This window comes from Rhinoraja longicauda, chromosome 17 (assembly GCF_053455715.1).
Source record: "Rhinoraja longicauda isolate Sanriku21f chromosome 17, sRhiLon1.1, whole genome shotgun sequence".
Taxonomy (NCBI): Eukaryota; Metazoa; Chordata; class Chondrichthyes; order Rajiformes; family Arhynchobatidae; genus Rhinoraja; species Rhinoraja longicauda.
Window position 1 is genome coordinate 6226647 of NC_135969.1, and position 21460 is coordinate 6248106.

Below are 21460 nucleotides of genomic sequence, written 5' to 3' on the forward strand. Positions count from 1 at the left end.
GACTGAGAGTCAGGGGAGAGGGGGACATGAAGCCATCGAAGGGGAAGGTGTGAGAACGGGAGATGAAAGGGGACGGAGATCAAGGAAAATGTATAATGGGTCATTGTAAACTTTAATCAGGAGGACAGTGAAACGAGTCGGAGAACTAGGATGGGGGAGGGATGGAGAGAGAGGGGGGAAAGCAAGAGTTACTTGAAGTTAGAAGTAAATATATATAGCAATGGGTGTCACAAAATGCTGGAGTAACTCAGCAGGTCAGGATGCATCTAGGAGAGAGGGAACGGGTGACGTTTCGGGTCGAGACCCTTCTTCAGACTGATCAGATTCCTCAGTCTGAAGAAAGGTCTCGACCCGAAACGTCACCTGTTCCCTCCCTCCTAGATGCTGCCTGACCCGCTGAGTTACTCCAGCATTTTGTGACACCTTTGATTTGTACCAGCATCTGCAGTTATGTTCCTACACAACAATGGGTTGGGTCAGCTGCCCAAGTGAAATATGAGGTGCTGTTCCTCCAACTTGCACTGGGCCTCACTCTGATAGTGAGATCACGTAGGTCCAGGCAGGCTGAGAGCAGGTGTTCCAATCTGAGGCGTAACTACAGAAAATAGCGCCTGTGGCAAGCACTGAAATTGCGCCCCCTGTCCAAACATCTGACACCCATCTTTTAGATAACTTTACCATAATATCAGCTCAAAAATACAAGTCAAGCAACACGGACATGTCTGCCAACCGCCATCTCGGGTCACCACTTCGCAACACTGATGCAGTGGAATTTGCAGTGCTGTGCAAATAGAATGACTATTTTTATGTTTTGCAATCATACTTTAATTGGCTAACGTAATGCTAAATGTAACCGAGAACCGTGGATGCACTTAATGGGGAAGATTTCCACTCATTAATGTCGACTGGGGGAGGTGAAGGAGGGAACAAAGCTGTTACAATACTCTTTCACAAGAACTGTTGCGAAGTTTTGCAACCCAGTGAACCACACATTCACTTCATAATTCAACACACAGATCGGTTCAGCAGGCAAATAAATGCACCTTATCTTTTTTCACTGCACCTTTGCATTTGATAATCACACAAACATTTAAAAAAAAATTTTTTAAAAGGAGAGTAGGCAAAAAGCAACAATGCACCGACCGGGGGTAAAAAAACAGACACGTCTCGGCAAGAAAGAAAATCGCAAATTCATAACAGGCAAAAACAAGTTGCAATGGTCTTTTTCACCCAAGTCCCAATTGTGCAAATGAAAAATATGCACAAACACATGAATGTTGAATTAATTTGTTATGTTGAAGTAGGGAAATAACCGCAGATGCTGGTTCAATGGTCTCGACCCGTAACGTCACCCGTTCCTTCTCTCCTGAGATGCTGCCTGACCCACTGAGTGACTCCAGCATTTTGTGTCTACCTTGTTATGTTGAAGTGGTCAGTGGCTCCCCTCCCCCGTAACTAGTCCAATCTGCATGTACAGGGTGCTGCTCCCCTCCCCTGTCACTAGTTGAGTATAGGAGCAAAGAGGTCCTTCTGCAGTTGTACAGGGCCCTAGTGAGACCGCACCTGGAGTACTGTGTGCAGTTTTGGTCTCCAAATTTGAGGAAGGATATTCTTGTTATTGAGGGCGTGCAGCGTAGGTTTACTAGGTTAATTCCCGGAATGGCGGGACTGTCATATGTTGGAAGACTGGAGCGACTAGGCTTGTATACACTGGAATTTAGAAGGATGAGAGGGGATCTTATCGAAACGTATAAGATTATTAAGGGGTTGGACACGTTAGAGGCAGGAAACATGTTCCCAATGTTGGGGGAGTCCAGAACAAGGGGCCACAGTTTAAGAATAAGGGGTAGGCCATTTAGAACGGAGATGAGGAAAAACCTTTTCAGTCAGAGAGTTGTGAATCTGTGGAATTCTCTGCCTCAGAAGGTAGTGGAGGCCAATTCTCTGAATGCTTTCAAGAGAGAGCTAGATAGAGCTCTTAAGGATAGCGGAGTCAGGGGGTATGGGGAGAAGGCAGGAACGGGGTACTGATTGAGAATGATCAGCCATGATCACATTGAATGGTGGTGCTGGCTCGAAGGGCCGAATGGCCTCCTCCTGCACCTATTGTCTATTGTCTCGTCTAATCTGCATGTACAGGGTGCTGCTGTTTTACTCTGCTATTCCTTGTGTTCATATCTATATTGTTTTTTTGCACAGTTACCTGTGTGGCGATCTTCTGACAGTGGTTTAAATATTCCCCCACTGCCATGCTCACTGGGTTCCCGGGAGCGCACTGCCGCGCCGCCACTCACCGCCACCCCCCCCCCACCCCCCCCCCCCCCCGCCGGGCCCGGCCAACGACCAATCAGCGGCCCGCCCCCGTATCCAAGCGGAAAACGGGCGGCGAGGGCCAATCACACGGCGAGCAGCTGGAATTAATAGAAACTGCTCAGTGGCGCCCCCTTCCAGTGGCGCCCAGAGCACGTGCTGTACATGCCATGCCTTAGACACGCCACTGGCTCCAATGGCTCTGGTTTGATGTCTGTATGCAGTGTGCACCTTTTCCCTGCACTGCATGGGTTTCCTCCAGGTGTTCCATATCTAAACGATGTAGGTTGTTAGTGGATTAGTTGGTCACTGTAACGGTTCCGAGAGTGCAGAGGTTGAATTTGAGGGCAGTGTGATGGCATTGCCAAGGGTAGTAATATAGGATCAATGTAAATAAGTGCTTGATGGTTGGGATGGAATTGGTGCACCTCCACCTATTTCCATGTTGTATATATTCACAAAATGCTGGAGTAACTCAGCAGGTCAGGCAGCATCTCAGGAGAGAAGGAATGGGCGACGTTTCGGGTCGAGACCCTTCTTCAGACTGATGTCAGGGGGACGGGTCAAAGGAAGGATATAGGTGGAGACAGGAAGATAGAGGGAGAACTGGGAAGGGGGAGGGGAAGGGAGGGACAGAGGAACTATCTAAAGTTGGAGAAGTCGATGTTCATACCGCTGGGCTGTAAGCTGCCCATGCGAAATATGAGGTGCTGTTCCTCCAATTTCCGGTGGGCCTCACTGTGGCACTGGAGGAGGCCCATGACAGAAAGGTCAGACTGGGAGTGGGAGGGGGAGTTGAAGTGCTCAGCCACCGGGAGATCCGATTGTTTAATGCGGACTGAGCGCAGGTGTTGAGCGAAGCGATTGCCGAGCCTGCGTTTGGTTTCGCCGATGTAAATAAGTTGACATCTGGAGCAGCGGATGCAATAGATGAGGTGCAATAGACCTCCCCTTATTTCCATGTTGTATGTCTTTATGCAGGAAGGAACTGCAGATGCTGGTCTACACTCAAGATAGACATAAAATGCTGGAGTAACTCAGCGGGACAGGCAGTGTCTCTGGATAGAAGGAATGGGAAAAGTTAACAGAGCAGAGCAAGATAGACCACTCGACCTTAAAAACTGTACTACGTCATGACGCCATTTTAGTAGGCAGAAACTTGCAGAAATATTTTAAAAGAAAAATAACAAAAATCTGTGAATTGATAGATGAGATACATTCTGCATGTTTAATGGTATCATCACACATACTGTTCCCCAAAAACACTGATTACACTACGAGAGGCATAGCGAACGGCGGGTTTTGCCTACTAAAATGGCGGCCGTTACGCTCCTTTGCGTACTACACTTCAGTATAGGGGATTTTGACGGAGTGGTCCTTCTTGCTCCTCTAGTATCTTTGGGAATGGGTGACGTTTTGGGTCGTCACCCATTCATTCCTTCTCTCCAGAGCTGCTGCCTATCCCACTGAGTTACTCCAGCATTTTGCATCTATCTTGTATGTCTTTGTCTTAACGTGTTCTCTTAAACCTATTTTATAAAATGTTGTTTCCAAATTAGGGCTCCATTACACGAAACCAATAACCCACTGGTTATTTGCAAATCTCTTGTGGACTTTTCTGAATTTTGCTACATGATCTTCTCAGCAGTGGTGTACAATACCTTTTCCTTCTCGGCATGCATTAATCTGGGCTCACAGCTCTTCTTTGGCATTCATCGCTAACAACCACGGGGCTTGGATCAGCCTGAAGTAACGGACAAGGAGTGTTTGATCTGCACTGCAGCCAGTGTGGATACGACAAACACCATTGTGCCTCTTCAATCTGGCTCGAAGGGCCGAATGGCCTACTCCTGCACCTATTGTCTATTGAATGGGTGACGTTTCAGGGAGGAGGAGAAGGTGTTTCCTCTGGGGAATCTGAAAGTCTAGGTCACAGTGTGTAGGAATGGGATGGGAAGAGAAGAAAAACCTCTTTACTCGTTTGGAATTCTCTGCCACAGAGGACTGTCACCAAGTAATTTCAGCTCATACATTTTAATTTTTAAGGGGATTGAAGAATTTGAAGCTAGCATTGCAAGGTGAAGTTAGGCTTAAATCTCAACGAACAGAGAATCAGGTTGGAAGTGTAGAATAGTGACACTCAAAAGAAACTGCATATGCTGGAAATCTAAAACAAAAACAGAAAATGGTGGAGATAGCCACAGACCGTATTGCATATGTTGGGAGAGAAAAATAGCGTCGACCTTTCAGGACCAGGGCCTTTTGCCAGAAAAGGAGAGAAAAATAACCCTTGTAAAGCTTTTAGACTTTAAACTTTAGAGATACAGTAGGGAAGGAAGGTGGCTCTTCAGCCCACCGAGGCCATGCCAATCATCAATCACCCCATACACTAACACTACCTTACACACTAGGGACAATTTACAATTTTACCAAAGCCAATTAGCCTACAAACCTGTACGTCTTTGGGAGTGTGGGAGGAAACCGGAGCACACGGAGAAAACCCATGCAGGTCACAAGGAAAATGTACAAACTCTGTACAGACAGCACCCATAGTCAGGATGGAACCCGGGTCTCTGGCGCTGTGAGGCAGCAACTCTACCGCTGCGCCACCGAACAAGCCCGCTTGTTAGCCCACTAACAAGCTGCAGTGTGTGTGTGGAGAAGGGGAATGTTACTGATGGTGGGGTGAACTGGGGTGACCGTGGGGATGAGCTGCAAACAGAGTTAACTGGTCGATGTAGTAGTTTACAGGCTCTAACTGGTCGATGAGTGAACGGGGGCAGTGAGAGGGTGAGAACACGGATTAAAGAACCCTTGACCGAGGAGGGAGTGTGATGAAAGACCGTGATCAATGGTGCATCTATCTGTAACGTTAGCTTAGCTTGTTTTCCTCTCTGGGCGTGGACTATGCCCAGGATGGATGGCCTGAGCACTTTAGCTCAGCCCCAGCAGAGCCCACAGCATGTATGCTTCACGGGCAACATCTCTGCCCCGTGAGAAGTGCTCCCTCCCGCCTGCCACTGGATCAGTTCTGCATTTCTCAGGGTGGTTCCCTCTGTGTTATGAGTCACGATGATTTACTCCTTTTGACTGCTGGTGTCTGCAGACCTGTGTTAACCATCTACACACACACACACACGCACGCACGCACGCACGCGCACACACACACACACCTACCTGCAGGGATTTGATACCTGCATAAACTTCCCTTTGCCCTGTAATTGTCCTAACATGCACTCTGCAGCTCTGGCTCAGTTGTGTTTGCACCTTTGCCAAGTAGTGCACGCGGTCGGATCATCCTTTCTCATAGTTTCCTCTACGTGTGATGCCGTCCGATCTTTCCACCGGTCACCTCCCCAGAGCAGCAGAGTTGAACGCCCGAGGAAACACCCTGCCTGGACCTTGGCGGTGATCCTCATTGGGGAAAGAGTAGAGTTATGCAGAGTAGTGAGTCATCGCGGTAACATTCGACTCGGAGTGATGCTAAACCCCCCCAAACGTTCTCTGCTACAGAGACCAGGATTGCTGCTGCAAGACCCCTTGCATTCCTGGTTTGGGGGCTCTGGGAGCTAGCTGCAAGCTGCCAAAGGAAGCCAGGGTCCTTACAAGCTCACAAAGGCACGTCACGCCCTTGCCTCTGATGCAAAACATCTATATACTAAAACTCTCGTTTGTTATCTTGTTTGTGACTGAACTTCAGCCAAAACGGTACACGATAGCGCGACAGTTTTAGGCCCACCTTACTCACCGTTGTCACTTTAGTGATAATGCAAGTAGCTTTATTGAAATCGGTCTTATATTTGTAAAAGTTATTCACATTTTTAAGTTTAAAAGGAGGGGTGGGGGAGGGGAGGAGGGAGGGAGGGGGGAAGGGGGAGTGGGGGAGTGGGGGAGAAGGGGGTTGAGGGAAGGGGAGTGGGGGAGGAGGGGGGGAAGGGGGAGTGGGGGAGAAGGGATGGGGGAGAAGGGATGGGGGAGAAGGGAGAGGGGAGGGGGGTGAGGGGAGGGGAGGGGGGAGTATGGGAGAAGGGAGGGGGGAGAAGGGAGGGTTGAGGAGAGGGGGAAGGGGGGGAGAGGTGAGAGGGGAGGGGGGAGTGAGGGAGAGGGGAGGGGGGGTTGAGGAGAGAGGGGAGCGGGGGAGGACAGGGTGCTGCACCAATGCAGGAGAGGTTTGGGCCCAACTTGGTCTAGTAGTTTTCTAAAATGGTGAAGTGGAGCAGGCAATAAATAAACAAACACAGTGGTCTCTGCAAGCTCCTGGCAGCGGTTGCATCTCTAAGCCAATTGCAAGTGAATGCAAGGGATGGCTGCCTGTGTTTAACTGGCCGGTACTGAAAGTAAGCGTGTTGTGGCAGGCGTGGCCAGCCAGCCAGCTAGCTAGCTAACTCTGTCATTTGTGGTGCTGCCGAGTGGGGATTTCGTGTCTGTGCTGCTGCTGCTGTTAATGCTTCAGGGCGCCGTGAATGCTCATTGATATTAAGGGCAACTATCCTGAGAAAATCAATGATTTAACAAGAGAGAGAGCCTTGTGTGAATTGCTGATGGTTCCCCCTCTCTAACGAGCTTTGCGTGACCTCCCTGATCATCAGTTTGTGACCACACAAGGCAAGCGTCCTCTGCCGCCGGGCTTGATCATTAATTTTAAACTTGAATCAAGATGAGCTTCAGGTGAGTTTGAACTTTTTCTTTTGTGTGTGTGTGTGTGTGACTGGGCCTTTGTGCTGTGTGTGTGTGTCATTTGCAAGAGCACTCTCCTTGAGTTGACAGTGGGCTGAGGAATAATGTGAAGGCAGCCAGCTGCAATGCACACCACTGTGTCTTTGTGACTTCCTGCAAGAAAGGCTGGCTACCCTTCCAACTGGAGTCTTTAAATCAGGAAGCACAGAGAGAGTTAAGCTGCTCTGTTAACCTTGGCTCCCTTTTGCAAGTGAATTCTTTGAATGCACTTGTGCGATTATTAATTTTTTTTTTGTCGTTCGGAGATATATGACAGGCTTGCGAATATTTTTCCATCTCTTTACCAACCCGGCCCCTTTTTCCACACTTCCTCCTGTTTGGGAATTGTAAGGAAGTAGCCTTCCTTGTAAGTCTGTGCCTGAGGAAATCGTCCTTTGCTTTGTCATTTCCAAGGATGGTTTCACAGTTCGCATCAACACTGATACTCCTGGCCGTTCTTTTGCACCTTATCAACGACGGTGAATTTATTATCCACCCCGCACAAAGGAAATTGTCCCGATAACGTAGAGAGAGAGGGCTAGCACAGCATACTGAATTACTTTCCAAAAGCCCTGCGTCAAAGATTCAGGGATGGAACACTATGGCAGCTGGAGAACCTATATTCAAGTAATTAAATGAATCTGGAATTTAAACAAAAAAATAGTGTCAGGAATGGCAAGCGTGGAGCAAAAGGGTTGTTGATAAAAATCCATCTGTTCTGCTTATTCAACATGACTCCAGGCTTGCCAATGTGGGTATATAGGTTCATAGGACAGATGGGGATGAGAATTAATTGCAGGTTGTTAGTAACGTCAAGATTTCATGAACATAATAACTTTGGCTGTTGAAAATCTGAACTTGCTCAATTTCAAAAAGTTGTGGGTTTGACCTTTTGGAGGAATCTGGGGATATAATGTTGGCTGTGGCACTGAGGAAGTGTCTTGCCGTTGAGGGTAACGTCCTTCACATGGGATGTTAAACAGGAGCCCCTGCATGCCCTGGTCTGTGCATGTTGAGATCCAATAATATTATTCGTCTTTTGAACCTTTGCTAATGTATCTCTGCCAGAAAATGGACACAAAATGCTGGAGTAACCCAGCGGGACAGGCAGCATCTCGGGAGAGAAGGAATGGGCGACGTTTCAGAAGGTCTGAAGAACCTTCTTCACCGGGTCTCACAAGAGAGATCGACACAAAATGTTGGAGTAACTCAGCGGGACAGGCAGCGTCTCTGGAGAGAAGGAATGGGTGACGTTTCGGGTCGAGACCCTTCCTTGGAGTCTGACGAAGGGTCTCGACCCGAAACGTCACCCATCCCTTCTCTCCAGAGACGCTGCCTGTCCCGCTGAGTTACTCCAGCACTTTGTGTCTATCTTCGGTTTAAACCAGCGTCTGCATTTCCTTCCTGCATATCTCTGCCAGACCCGTGCAATCAAATACAAGTTGGATGGGCTTTCATTTGTTTCTTGGGATTAAACAAATTGAATGTCAAGCTTGACAATGTAAAATAAATTTTGCCTCCTTTTGAGTATTTTTGAGAGACATTTCCAAATTCTTAATTTAGTTTAAAGATAAACTTCGGCCAACTGAGTCTGTGCTGACCAGCGATCCTCGCACATTAACACTGTCTTTTTTTAAACACATTTACCAAGCCAATTAACCCACAAACCTGTACGTCTTTGGAGTGTGGGTGGACACCGAAGATCTCAGAGAAAACCCGGGCAGGTCACGGGGAGAGCGTACAAACTCCGTACAGACAAGCACCAGTAGTCAGGATTGAACCCGGGTCTCTGGCGCTGCAAGGCAGTAGCTCTACCGCTGCGCCCCCTCTTTTGTCTTTCTTTTAAAAGAACTTGACAAATTCCTGAGTCATGAGGGATGAGGAAGTTCTGGCTGATGCAGAATGAGTGGGTTACTGCGCTGTCTCAAAGCGACGCTGAAGTGTTTGTGATGGTGACAGCAGAATTCTGCTGAGTTTCTTTGTTTACTTCTTCTGGGAGATTGTTTTGATCAATTGGATGAATATTATTGGTGACAATGTGCCATCGGTTGGATTGCCTTGAGTTGAGGCCTGGCCTTTTTTTTGGTAAACTGATTATTAATGCCAATTGGCGATCCTGGGGCGAATTGGAAGAACAGCACCTCACATTTTGCTTGGGCAGCTTACAACCCTGTGTTATGAAGTGTGACGGAGCCGAAACATCACCAATCCTTCTCTCCAGAGATGCTGCCTGTCCCACTGAGTCACTCCAGCTTTTTGTGTCCATCTTCGGTACAAATATTGATTTGTTTAACTTCCAGTAACCCTTGGTTTCCCTCTCTCTCTGTCCTTCCCCCACACTCATTCTCTGACGAGTTTCACTATACTCCTGATGGATTTTTCTGATTGTATGCCTTGTCGTCATCTTCCCCTCAGCCAACAATTTAGGCATTCTACATTGCCTTGATCAGCGTCTGCTTTGATCTGTCCTTTTCACGCCTTACTCTTCCACATCTCTAGATTCCCCCTCCGCCGATTCTCAGTTTGAAGAAGGGTCACGACTCTTAGTCTGAAGAAGGGTCTCGACCCGAAAAGCCACCAATCCCTTCTCCCCCGAGATGCTGCTTGACCCGCTGAGTTACTCCAGCATTTTGTGTCTATCTTGGATTTTAAACCAGCATCTGCAGTTTTTTTTCCCTCCATATCTCCTGAGGCTAGTTGGCATGCCAAGAAGCAAAGATGAGCACCTGGTGACACCCTTGATTGTTTGGTCCAACAGGTTAGGGAGAGGCACAATCTGACGTGATGAAAGTGCCATTGTTTCTCTTATTTTTAAAGTTGTCTCTTACAAGTCACCTGAGGAATCTCAACAGTGCAGTCGAGTATTCTAGACCTTTTTCTGCATCAACAAAAGGTGAAGCAAGGGATGATATCCTGGGGATCCCTGGCTGACCCTCATGCTGGTCAACAGCTGGATTAGAAGATGGACGCAAAAAGCTGGAGTAACTCAGCGGGTCAGGCAGCATCTCTGGAGAGAAGGAATGGGTGACGTTTTGGGTCGAGACTCTTCTTCAGACTGAGAGTCAGGGGAGAGGGAAATGAGAGATGTGAAAAGGTACACAGAACAAGGCAAGTTGGAGCCCACAATGGCCCATTGTTGCCTGTGGGGAAGGTGATAATGAGTGATACAAACAGTGAAACTCAGCAAGACGATGGTGAAACTAGTATTGTAAGAAAATAACTGCAGATGCTGGTACAAATCGAAGGTATTTATTCACAAAATGCTGGAGTAACTCAGCAGGTCAGGCAGCATCTCAGGAGAGAAGGAATGGGTGGCGTTTACTGGTCAAGACCTTTCTTCAGACTGATGTCAGGGGGGCGGGAGAAAGGAAGGATATAGGTGGAGTCAGGAAGACAGTGGGAGATCTGGGAAGGGGAGGGGAAGAGAGGGACAGAGGAACTATCTAAAGTTGGAGAAGTCCATGTTCATACCGCTGGGCTGCAAGCTACCCAAGTGAAATATGAGGTGCTGTTCCTCCATTTTCTGGTGGGCCTCACTATGGCACTGGAGGAGGCCCATGACAGAAAGGTCAGACTGGGAGTGGGAGTTGAAGTGCTCAGCCACCGGGAGACCAGGTTGGTTGAGGCGGACTGAGCGAAGGTGTTGAGCGAAACGATCGCCGAGCCTGCGTTTGGTTTCGCCGATGTAAAGAAGTTGACATCTAGAGCAGCGGATGCAATAGATGAGGTTGGAGGAGGTGCAGGTGAACCTCTGTCTCACCTGGAAAGACTGTTTGGGTCCTTGGATGGAGTTGAGGGGGGAGGTAAAGGGACAGGTGTTGATGACTAGGGAGGACAGTGAAACTAGTCGGAGAACTCGGGTGAGGTGGGGACCCAAAATGTCACACAGAACTTAAAAGGTTGGCTTTAAGGAACATATTGACGAAAGAAAAAGAGGCAAAGGAACTTCTGAGCTTGGGGTTTTGGCAGCTGAATACATGGTGCCTCATGGAAAGTTGTAGAACTGAAGGAGCTCACAGAAATAGGAAGTGAGGGAGGAGAGGATGGGTGGATTAGAAAACACTTATCACTTGCCAGCCAATGTAGATTGTAGATCCATAAATTCGGGTGATGGGTGAGCAGGGGCTTGACTTAAAGCAGTACCACTCTGTGCTTAAATCCTCGGCCAGCTCGAGTATCTGTAACACAATCTGGTCATCACTAGTGATGCCAATGGTTACTGCCCATTCCAAGTGACCCCCCCCCCCCCCTCTAATCTGAGTGCCTTGCCATTGCATTTCAGAGGGCAATTAAGACTCTGCTGCCTCAGGGGATCTGGAGTAATAGTTGGGACAGACCCAGGTGAGGGTAGTAAGTTTCCTTCCCTGAAGGTCACTGGAGAATCTTATATAGACACAGAAAGCTGGAGTAACTCAGCGGGACTGGCAGCATCTCTGGAGAAAAGAAAGGAATAGGATTAAGAAACTGATCAAGAAGGCTGGCTCTGTCCTGGGGGTGGAGTTGGATTCATGGGAGGTGATCTTGGAGGGGAGGATGCCCCTCAAACTGTGGAGCATCATGGGACAATACAGCTCACCCCCTCCATGACACACTGGTCAACCTGAGGAGCAGGGCCTCTGAGAGGAATTTTACCAGTGGGTACAAAGTTTCTTTTGGGCCCCCTTTCCTTCTCCATTAGTCATCCTGTTTTTATCCACAACGGTTCTATGCCATGAGCTGTAGCCTGTAAGGCCAAGAAGGTATGGAAGATGAGAGAGGGGTAAAATGGAGTACTCTGTTGATTTTCAGCATTTGAGGCCTTGTGCTCCTATATTCCATGATAAATATAAATAAATATAAATAAAATCAGAGAGAAGAAAGCACATTTGTTTTGAACATCTTTGTTGATGCTACAATACAGATAAGGAGAAAGAATTCACATTGAAACATCCTTTTATATAGCAATGCAGATCAGATCATCAGAAGACATAATTATTAGTAAAAAAAAATTTTAAAAGGTAGATCGGCTTAGTATTTACTTTTTTTAAAAAAGAACTTTCCTGGCCTTTTTTGTGAAAAATTTCGAATCGCAGCATGAAAATTAATTGTTCTGGCAATGTTTGATTCAATACTTAGCCTGGCCAAATCCACAAGACATTCCTGAGACATTGTAGGCCTTAAATAATTCTTAATCAGCTTGAGTTTGCTAAATGACCTCTCTGCAGAAGCTACTGTTGCTGGAATTGTTAATAGTATTCTTAAGCTGGCACAAACTTTTGGAAACGGGTCACCAAGTCTGTGCTCTGTTAACAAGTTCTAACGGCTTTAATTGTGCATTTACAAAATTTGCTTTATGTACTGAGGGTAAGTGTTGCATTTCTTTTCCTAAATCATCACCGTTAAGGTCAGCAGGATTTTGCTCTGATAAAGATAAAGCTTTTCTCTCCACATCACTTTCGGACACTTGATGTTGAAAGACTGGAGCGACTAGGCTTGTATACACTGGAATTTAGAAGGATGAGAGGGGATCTTATCGAAACGTATAAGATTATTAAGGGGTTGGACACGTTAGAGGCAGGAAACATGTTCCCAATGTTGGGGGAGTCCAGAACCAGGGGCCCACAGTTTAAGAATAAGGGGTAGGCCATTTAGAACGGAGATGAGTAAAAACCTTTTCAGTCAGAGAGTTGTGAATCTGTGGAATTCTCTGCCTTAGAAGGTAGTGGAGGCCAATTCTCTGAATGCATTCAAGAGAGAGCTAGATAGAGCTCTGAAGGATAACGGAGTCAGGGGGTATGGGGAGAAGGCAGGAACGGGGTACTGATTGAGAATGATCAGCCATGATCACATTGAATGGTGGTGCTGGCTCGAAGGGCTGAATGGCCTACTCCTGCACCTATTGTCTATTGACATGGTGAGATATTTCCACACGAAAACAAATTTTTTTTGCCAACTGCTTAGCGGCATTGATGCGGACAGTTAATCATGCTATAACATTGTCCACCAAAACGTACAACACACACTTTCTGAAGTAGGCCTCTTCTGGCCTTCATTTCCTCCAAGTTAGCATCAGGTGTGCCGTCATCATGCGGCCTTGTCCTCTTGCGCCTAACTCCACCACGTCTAAGGGCGAGTTTTGTCTCTATCTTTAGCTTTGACACAACCAATTTGGCTTCATTCCACGTGGATTTCCAGTTGTTTCAGAGTTTTGTCAGATCTGCGAGGAGATTATCTGTGTTTCTTACTTCAACATCCAGTGTGGCATCTCTAGCTTGGATGACCTTGTTGCAAGTGGCTATGCCAGCTAATATTTTGTACCACACAGCTGACATTAACACACAGGCAAAATATGTCACATCATAATAAAACTCCGTGGACTTCATTTCTTGTTTTGGCCGTCAAATGTAGTTGCTGATTTAATGCCAAGCAAGTGAGCTGCAAAAGGCTATACACATTCAACACGACCTGACCATCTTGTTTCAGACATACCCTGAAGAGAACAACCAATATGGTTTTGTAGTAATCTCCACTGCTTAGGACTGGAACTGAACAGGTGGTATACAGTTTGAATTGTTGTGAGAAAGGCTATTGCTTCAGGTATGCATTCAGCAGCATCATTTCCACATAAGTTGAGGTGAAACAAAATTGCTATTGAGCATAGTTCTTGTATTTTTGCTTGTGCTCCGTTGTATTTCCTAGCCATATTTGCCCCATCATCGTAGGCTTTAGCTCGACAACCACCGAGAGGAATAGCATGTCCTTTCAATGTATCAGTGGTCAACTGAGCAAATTTCTTCCCCTCTTCGGTTGCTACAATCTGCAAACTTGAGAAACCTTTCTTGAATCTCACACCGTGCTTCTTTTAAAAGTCCGCCTCTATCAAAAGAAATGTTGGTTGTACAATATGGGAGGAATCTGGTGTGGCATCTACGATTACTGCGAAGTACTTTGCAGATTGCCTCTCAAGCAAAAATGTGTTGGTTCACAAGATGCGAGCATTCTGCACCCACAAAATGTGAATGCTAGTCTTCACAAAAGATCTGCAAACGTTTTTTGAGATTTCAGGAAATTCCCGCCCCCCCCCCCCTCCTTTGGCTCCTGGGCCCCCTTTTGGACCCTGGGCCCAGGTACGATGTACTCCCTGCACCCCCACCTCATAGGGTCTGCTGAGGAGCACATTCAGCAACAGACTGGTTCCACTAAGATGCAGTACAGAACGCCACAGGAGATCCTTCTTCCCTGTGGTTATCAAACTGTGCAACTCCTCCCTCTTCTGTCATGGGGTAGACTGACGAAGGAACTGCAGATGCTGGTTTACACTGAAGACGGGTACAAAATGCTGGAGTAACTCAGTGGGACAGGCAGCATCTCGAGAGAATAGGAATAGGTGATGTTTTGGTTCGAGACCCTTCTTCAGAAGACACTCTGCAGGAAGGTCTTTCAGAAGACACTTTGCAGGAAAGTCTCGACCTAAAATATCACCTGTTCCTTTTCTCTCGAGATGCTGCCTGACCTGCTGGGATGCTCCAGCGGTTTCTGTCCATCTTACGAGGAAATTATATCAAAATAGAGTGGCAAGGAAGGTATGTGGTGTGCTTACCTTGAGCGGTCGGGGCAGTGAGTATAAGAGTCAGGAAGTCATGATGCAACTCTAACTTTGGTTCACCTGCATTAGGAGTTCTGTGTTTAGTTCTGGTTGCCCCATTACAGGAAGGTAGAGGCTTTGGAAAGGGTGCAGGAGGTTTTCCAGAATGCTAGCTGGAATGGGGGTACAAGCCACCAGGTGCAAACATGAATCGTTTTCTCTGGAGCATCGGAAGCTGAGGTGAGACCTGATGGAAGCATAACATCGACATGGGTGGAGAGTCGGAACACGTTCCCCCGAGAAGAAATGTCAAATAATAGAGGGCATTGCTTTAAGGTGAGAGGGCAAAAGTTTAAAGATTGTTATGCTGAGCATAACATATTTGTTATGCATAACATATTTTTTTATATATACAGTGGGTGGTAGATGCCTTGAACAAGATGTCAGAGTGATGGTGGAGGCAGATACGATAGTGGCATTTAAGTGGCTTGTGGATAGGCACATGGATATGCTGGGAATGGATTGATATAGATCATGTGCAGGCTGACAAGATGTTTATCTTAACCTCATATTTGGCGGTACGTTCCAGTACTATTCTATATCCGTTCCATGTTCTTTGTTAGTATAAACGTGATGGTGGCAGATCATGTGCAAGTATAAAAATGGGGGGCAATTCACTGGTGACAAGGTGGTTCACCAGGTCTCACAAGAGAGATCGACACAAAATGTTGGAGTAACTCAGCGGGACAGGCAGCGTCTCTGGAGAGAAGGGTCTCGACCCTTCCTCAGAGTCTGACGAAGGGTCTCGACCCGAAATGTCACCCATTCCTTCTCTCCTGAGATGCTGCCTGTCCCGCTGAGTTACTCCAGCACTTTGTGTCCGTCTTCAATTTAAACCAGCATCTGCAGTTCTTTCCTGTCACGAGAGAGAACTGGTTACAGTGAAATAAAGGAGATGGGATTGCCACGAGAGCTGGCATAGTCTCCATGGGCCAAATGGCATCTAAGGAAATAGGAAATGTGAAATCCATTCCAGTGATTAAGTATATTAAAATAAAGTAAAGTTACTTTACACAGTAACATACCTGTTTTCTGGATCTTTGCCACACAGTCCCTGTAATGTCCGCTGTAAGACCCTGTTGTGACTAGCACAATGAATATACGTTCGACATCTTGTAAGAAGATTTTAATAATGCTTCACCAGGAAACTTCTAGAAAATCACGCACTGGCATTTATATTACATATACATCACAGTCCCCATTCGAATCAATATGATCTCAGAATACCTACAAGTCTTAGAATTATGCACCAACATTATTACTGTTTCAAACATTCAAAGTCAGCAAAATCTGGCCGACAATTGCCATTTCTGACTGGCTTTTCAGTCCAGATTCACTTGATTATCTATACATTAAAACTCTCGTTTGTTTGTTTGTTTGTTCCTGAACTACAGCCAAAACGGTACACGATAACGCGACAATTATCGCCCACCTTACTCACCGTCGTCCCTTTGGTGCTAATGGAAGAAGTTTCATTGAAATCGGTGTTATATTTTTAAACTTATTCACATTTTAAAGTTCAAATCTATCTCCTAGGGAGGGGGGGGGGGGTGGAGGGGGGAGGATAGGGGGGGGGGGTTGAGGGGGATGGAGGGGGTGGGTGGGGGAGGGAGGGAGGGGAAGGGGCGGAGGGAGGAGGGGGGGGAGGGTGCTACACCAATGCAGGAGAGGCTTGGGCCCAACTGGTCCACTTGGTCTATTTACACTAAATTTATCAGCTTCCATGGTGAGATTTGAAGTTGTGTCTTTAGTCTCATAAAGAGGTTTAGACCTCTTTATACCAATCCAGTAAGTGATGTGCATGTTACAAAAGCCTCAATGCGTTTTAAGGAATATTCGGAAAAATGGGCTCCTCTCAATTTCTCATATTGATGGAAATAGTAATATGAAATGTCAAGAAAGGGTGGCAAAGTTGTGCCCAGCAAAGTGTTAATGGCTATTTCAGCAACATGGCTGCATTGCATTTCCCTTGCTTACTGTAATTATATGGATGGCCTTTATTTAGAAAAGTCTGATGACATGTCCAGAGGTATTTTTGGAACTTTATTTAAAGTTCTTTGGACTCACAGAATCACTCCCCCCAGTAATTTTATTGAAGTACTGTAATGGTGTTCTGAAAAGAGAACAAACCAAAGGGACTTTTGAAGTAGATCACTGTTGAAATGCAGAATTAGATTTTATATGATTACAGATGAAATCAGTAGACGTATCAGCGATAATTAAGGTCTTTCTAAGTTGTGCAGGAACTTAGTTTCTAAGTTATTTCTAAGTCACTCATTGAAATCATCTTTATGGTGCTAGAATGAAAACGATCTAGAACAAGGCGTAACTTTAGTTTAGTTTTAGAGGTACAGCGCGGAAACAGGCCCTTCGGCCCACCGGGTCCGTGCCGAGCAGTGATCCCCGCACATTAACACTATCCTACACACACCAGGAACAATTTTTACATTTACCAAGCCAAATTACCTACGTACCTGCACGTCTTTGGAGTGTGGGAGGAAACCGAAGATCTCGGAGAAAACCCAGGCAGGTCACGGGGAGAACGTACAAACCCTGCATCAGACGGCCCCCGTAGTCGGGATGGAACCTGGGTCTCTGGCGCTGCAAGCGCTGTAAGGCTGCAACTCTACCGCTGCGCCACCGTAGACGCATTTTGTCTTTTCCAGACTAAATGTGTAGGAAGGAACTGTACATGCCGATTTAAATCGAAGATGGACACAAAAAGATAGACACCGTGCCGCCCAACAGCGAGCCATTGTGTGTGACTCTGGGGGGTGGAGCTGTTAAACGGAGCTGGAAGTTGTGGCTTCCTGACAGCTCGGACATTTTTCTTGCTCGTGGGTCAACAAAGGGTTAATCAAATTGCAGAAGTGAACCAACGTCACAACTGCTCCCTCAGTAAGAGACTGACTGCAGGGCGAGGAGCAAGCTGTTTACATGTGTCTTTGGCCTCAAAATGGTGGGAGGAAACAGACACAAAATTAACTTCCATTGCAAGCACAGTCATTTTATAACAACAGCTCACAATAAACAGTAAATATATCAAACTTTGAACTATGTTGGCTCTTCAGCTTGGTCCCAGTTAGAAACCATTTAGCCGTGGTATGTGGTATATTACGTACCAAGATTTCCATAAAAGTAAAAATTCCCAAAAGATTTTGCAATGTATTTTATTTGGCAATTAACTTTGACGTCAAAGACAAAGTTTTACACAAAAAAAAACTGGAGTAACTCATCGGGTCAGACAGCATCTCTGGAGAAAAGGAATAGGTGAAGATTTGGGTTGTGTTTTGTTTTTGTGCCCTCTTACGATAAAGGTAAACTTAGCACATATTAGTCGGAGAAGTAAGGCTCGAGTCCACTCGTGTTGGGAACAAAACCAGTGCCATCTTTAGTCCTCAAGTCCCAGGACACTGCCTGATTTACATAATTATATGCGCGAGCCTGAGCATATGCGAGAATGAGTACGGCTCGTATGCATAAATTACATGGGTGTTGTCACATCCTTCCCTGTTTGACATTTTGGGTTTACGTTTCCAACGCTCGGAAATAAAGCAAACTTAAACACTTTTCATAATAACACATACTAGTTAAATGGTTTAACTTAACTGAATAGAACCACTGTTCTGTCTTATTTCACAATTTCAGCCCTAGCCGTACTTGTGACTTGTTTCACTAACACAACATAATGTTCAAGTTGCTTTCTTCTCATAGGCATGTAAGCCCTTCACCACAATACACCTTGTTTCCTGACATACTGGCCGTGTCATTGGTGGTCGGACACCTCTTCCTGCCCTAGTCTTTGTGGTGGTCTTTCTTTCAGCTGTGTCTATCTTTTCAGTGTGTACGTTTTGTGTATCACTTCTAGTTTCTTTTTCTGTGTCATTTTTTCCAGAATTGTCTTTCTTTTCAGACTGTACGTTCTGTGCATCATTTCTAGTTTCTTTTTCTGTGTCACTTTGTTTTTGTTTAGTTTTCTCAGCGTTATGAGTTTGGTGAGTTGCATCTTTTCCTGGTGATGCCTGTTGTGTGGGTTTTTTCGGTGTCAGCTGAGGTTGCGTATGTTTCTCGGTCTTCTCCGCGTCTGGTGGTTTCTCTGGAGTTATGAGTTGGGTTTGTTCTCCAGTCTTCTTCAGATCCACCCGATTACGTTGGATTAGAAGTCCTGACTCTGTCTCGACTTCGTACGATATCTCATCCAGTTGTTTCTGCACTATTGTTGCTCTCTGCCATATGGTATCTCCGAGTTTATAGGGTTTGAGTCTTACGACACCACCTTCTTCCAGGATTGGCAGATCCTTGGCCTGCTGGTTGTAGATCTTTGACTCTTTTCCGTGCAAATCCTTAATTCTTTTTCCCTCTCTTCCGTGAGTATTTCCGCACCGCGTGGTTTGAGGAGGTTTGATGTGGTCGGAAGTGTCGTTCTTGTTCCCCTTCCATGTAATCCCTGGGATGGAGGGACTATCATATGGGGAAAGATTGGAAAGACCAGGCTTGTATTCACTGGAGTTTAGAAGGATGAGAGGGGATCGTATGGAGACGTATACAATTATAAAAGGAGCTAGATGCAGGAAAAATGTTCCCAATGTTGGGGGAGTCCAGAACCAGGGGGTCACAGTCTTAGAATAAAGGGGAGGCCATTTAAAACTGAGGTGAGAAGAAACTTTTTCACCCAGAGAGTTGTGAATTTGTGGAATTCTCTGCCACAGAGGGCAATGGAAGCACTGGATGAATATAAAAGAGAGTTAGATAGAGCTCTAGGGGCTAGTGGAATCAAAGGATATGGGGAGAAGGCAGGCACGGATTACTGATTGTGAATGATCAGCCATGATCACATTGAATGGCGGTGCTGGCTCGAAGGGCCAAATGGCCTCCTCCTGCACCTATTTTCTATGTTACTAGTCTTTGTGCTGGACTACTGTTCACTCCTTGTGCCGGGGGTGTTGCGCAGTTCCAGTATCGCCAAGTAGACATCTGTCTTGGAGTGAGTGGTTTTCTTCAGTACTCGCTTAGCTGCCTTGACTGCCGATTCCACATTTCCGTTAGCTTGGTTATGTCTTGGAGCAATTGTGTAGTGGTCAAATTCCCATTTCCTGACAAATTTGGCAACCTCCTCTGATGAGAACTGTTTCCCGTTGCCGCTTACCACAGTGCTGGGAATTCCATGTCTTGCGAAGTGGCAATGATTGTCCTGCTGGTCAGGTCATACAGTCTGTCTATTTCCCAGAGGTTTGATCGGCTTAATCTGTGATTAAGTAATTCTTTCCCTCCAGTTCGAACAGACTCCCATGGGAGGTCATGTGGCAACGGAGCCTCTTTCTGATTCTGTTGTTCGTATGTCCTGCAATCTTCGCAGGTTGAAAGGAACTTTTTCACATCGGAGTTCATTCCGGTCCAGAAAATGCACTATCCAGCCCATCTGAGAGTCCCTTCCTCTCCTGGGGGAGAGGTGTGGGGTGTCTCCTTCATCTCTTTGCGTAGAGTGTTAGGGATTACAACTCTCTCTCCTCTGAACACAAGGCTGTCTCGCACACTCAACTCATCTCTGACGTTGAAGTACCGTTGTGCTGGCCCTGGGGTTTCTGATTTGGGATCTGGCCATCCATTTTGGATTACTGTCTTCACGGTCTGTAGTGTTTCGTCTTCCCTGGTATGGGCTTGGATGCGTTTGACCTTGTCCCCCTCCCCCATGCTCAAGGACTCAACTACGTTGACATCGGTGAATCTGGTCGATCCTGTGGTGTCCAGGATGTATGCTCGGGAGAGCATGTCTGCTAGATGCAAATCTTTTGCCTTTACCCATTTTATCTCAATGTCATAGTGTAGCATCCTCATCGTCATGCCCTGGAGACGGCTTGGTGCTCTATGCAGAGGCTTTTTGATAATGACGTCCAATGGTTTGTGGTCATTCCCCACGATCACTTGCTGTCCGTAGGTGTACCGATGGGCAATCAAGGGCAAACACTATTGCTAGTGCCTCCTTCTTAATCTGAGCATGTCTTTGCTGGGTTGGTGTCAATGCTCGACTCACATAGGCCAGCGGTTGGCCTTTCTGCATGAGTGTTGCACCTAGACCTGTCTTGCTTGCATCACGGTGTATAGTCAGCTGTTCATCTGGTGTGTAGAACGCCAGGATAGGTGCCATTGTCAACAGCTCCTTGATTATTGACATTGCCGAGCCATGTTCTGCTGACCGTTCCCACTCTGCATCCTTGCGGGTCAATCTCCTCAAAGGCTCGAATGTGTCCGACAACATTGGCAGGAATCTCGGCAAGTAGTTTACACTGCCTTGTAATCTTTGGATCTCTGTTGGATTTGTTGGGTTGGGCATCTCCAGGAGAGCTTGGATCTTCTTCGTGTCCGGTTTCAGGCCACGATCCGTAACTACGTGTCTTAGAAATGTGATACAAGTAGTCTTCACTACCGATTCAGACTGAAGAAGGGTCTCGACCCGAAACGTCACCCATTCCTTCTCTCCCGAGATGCTGCCTGACCTGCTGAGTTATTCCAGCATTTTGTGAATAAATCGATTTGTACCAGCATCTGCAGTTATTTTCTTATACTACTTGTCTTCACTACCGACTTCTTCCGGTTCAGCTTGACGCCTTTGTCTCTGCATCGCTGAAGAAGATTTTCCAGTCTTGCATCGTGATTTCTCTCTGCATCTTCTCTGGTGTTTCCTACTCCGAAGGATGATACTGTCTGCAACACATTCCACTCCCTCTAATCCTTCTAGGGCTTGTTGCAGCTTCTTCTGGAAGATCTCTGCACTCACCTTCAGTCCCAATGGCAATCTCTTCCAGCGATATC

The 21460-nt window shown here is 46.4% G+C and overlaps 1 protein-coding gene across 1 annotated transcript in view; it reads left to right on the forward strand.

Annotated features, from left to right (window-relative positions):
- The first annotated feature begins 6674 nt into the window (after positions 1-6674).
- LOC144601708 (protein shisa-5-like) overlaps positions 6675-21460 on the forward strand; it is a 69310-nt gene continuing 54524 nt past the window's right edge. Inside the window, exon 1 of the mRNA XM_078413999.1 lies at positions 6675-6978. Within this exon, the coding sequence (XP_078270125.1) occupies positions 6968-6978 (11 nt within the window). The 5' untranslated portion in view covers positions 6675-6967. The remainder of the gene's footprint in view (positions 6979-21460) is intronic.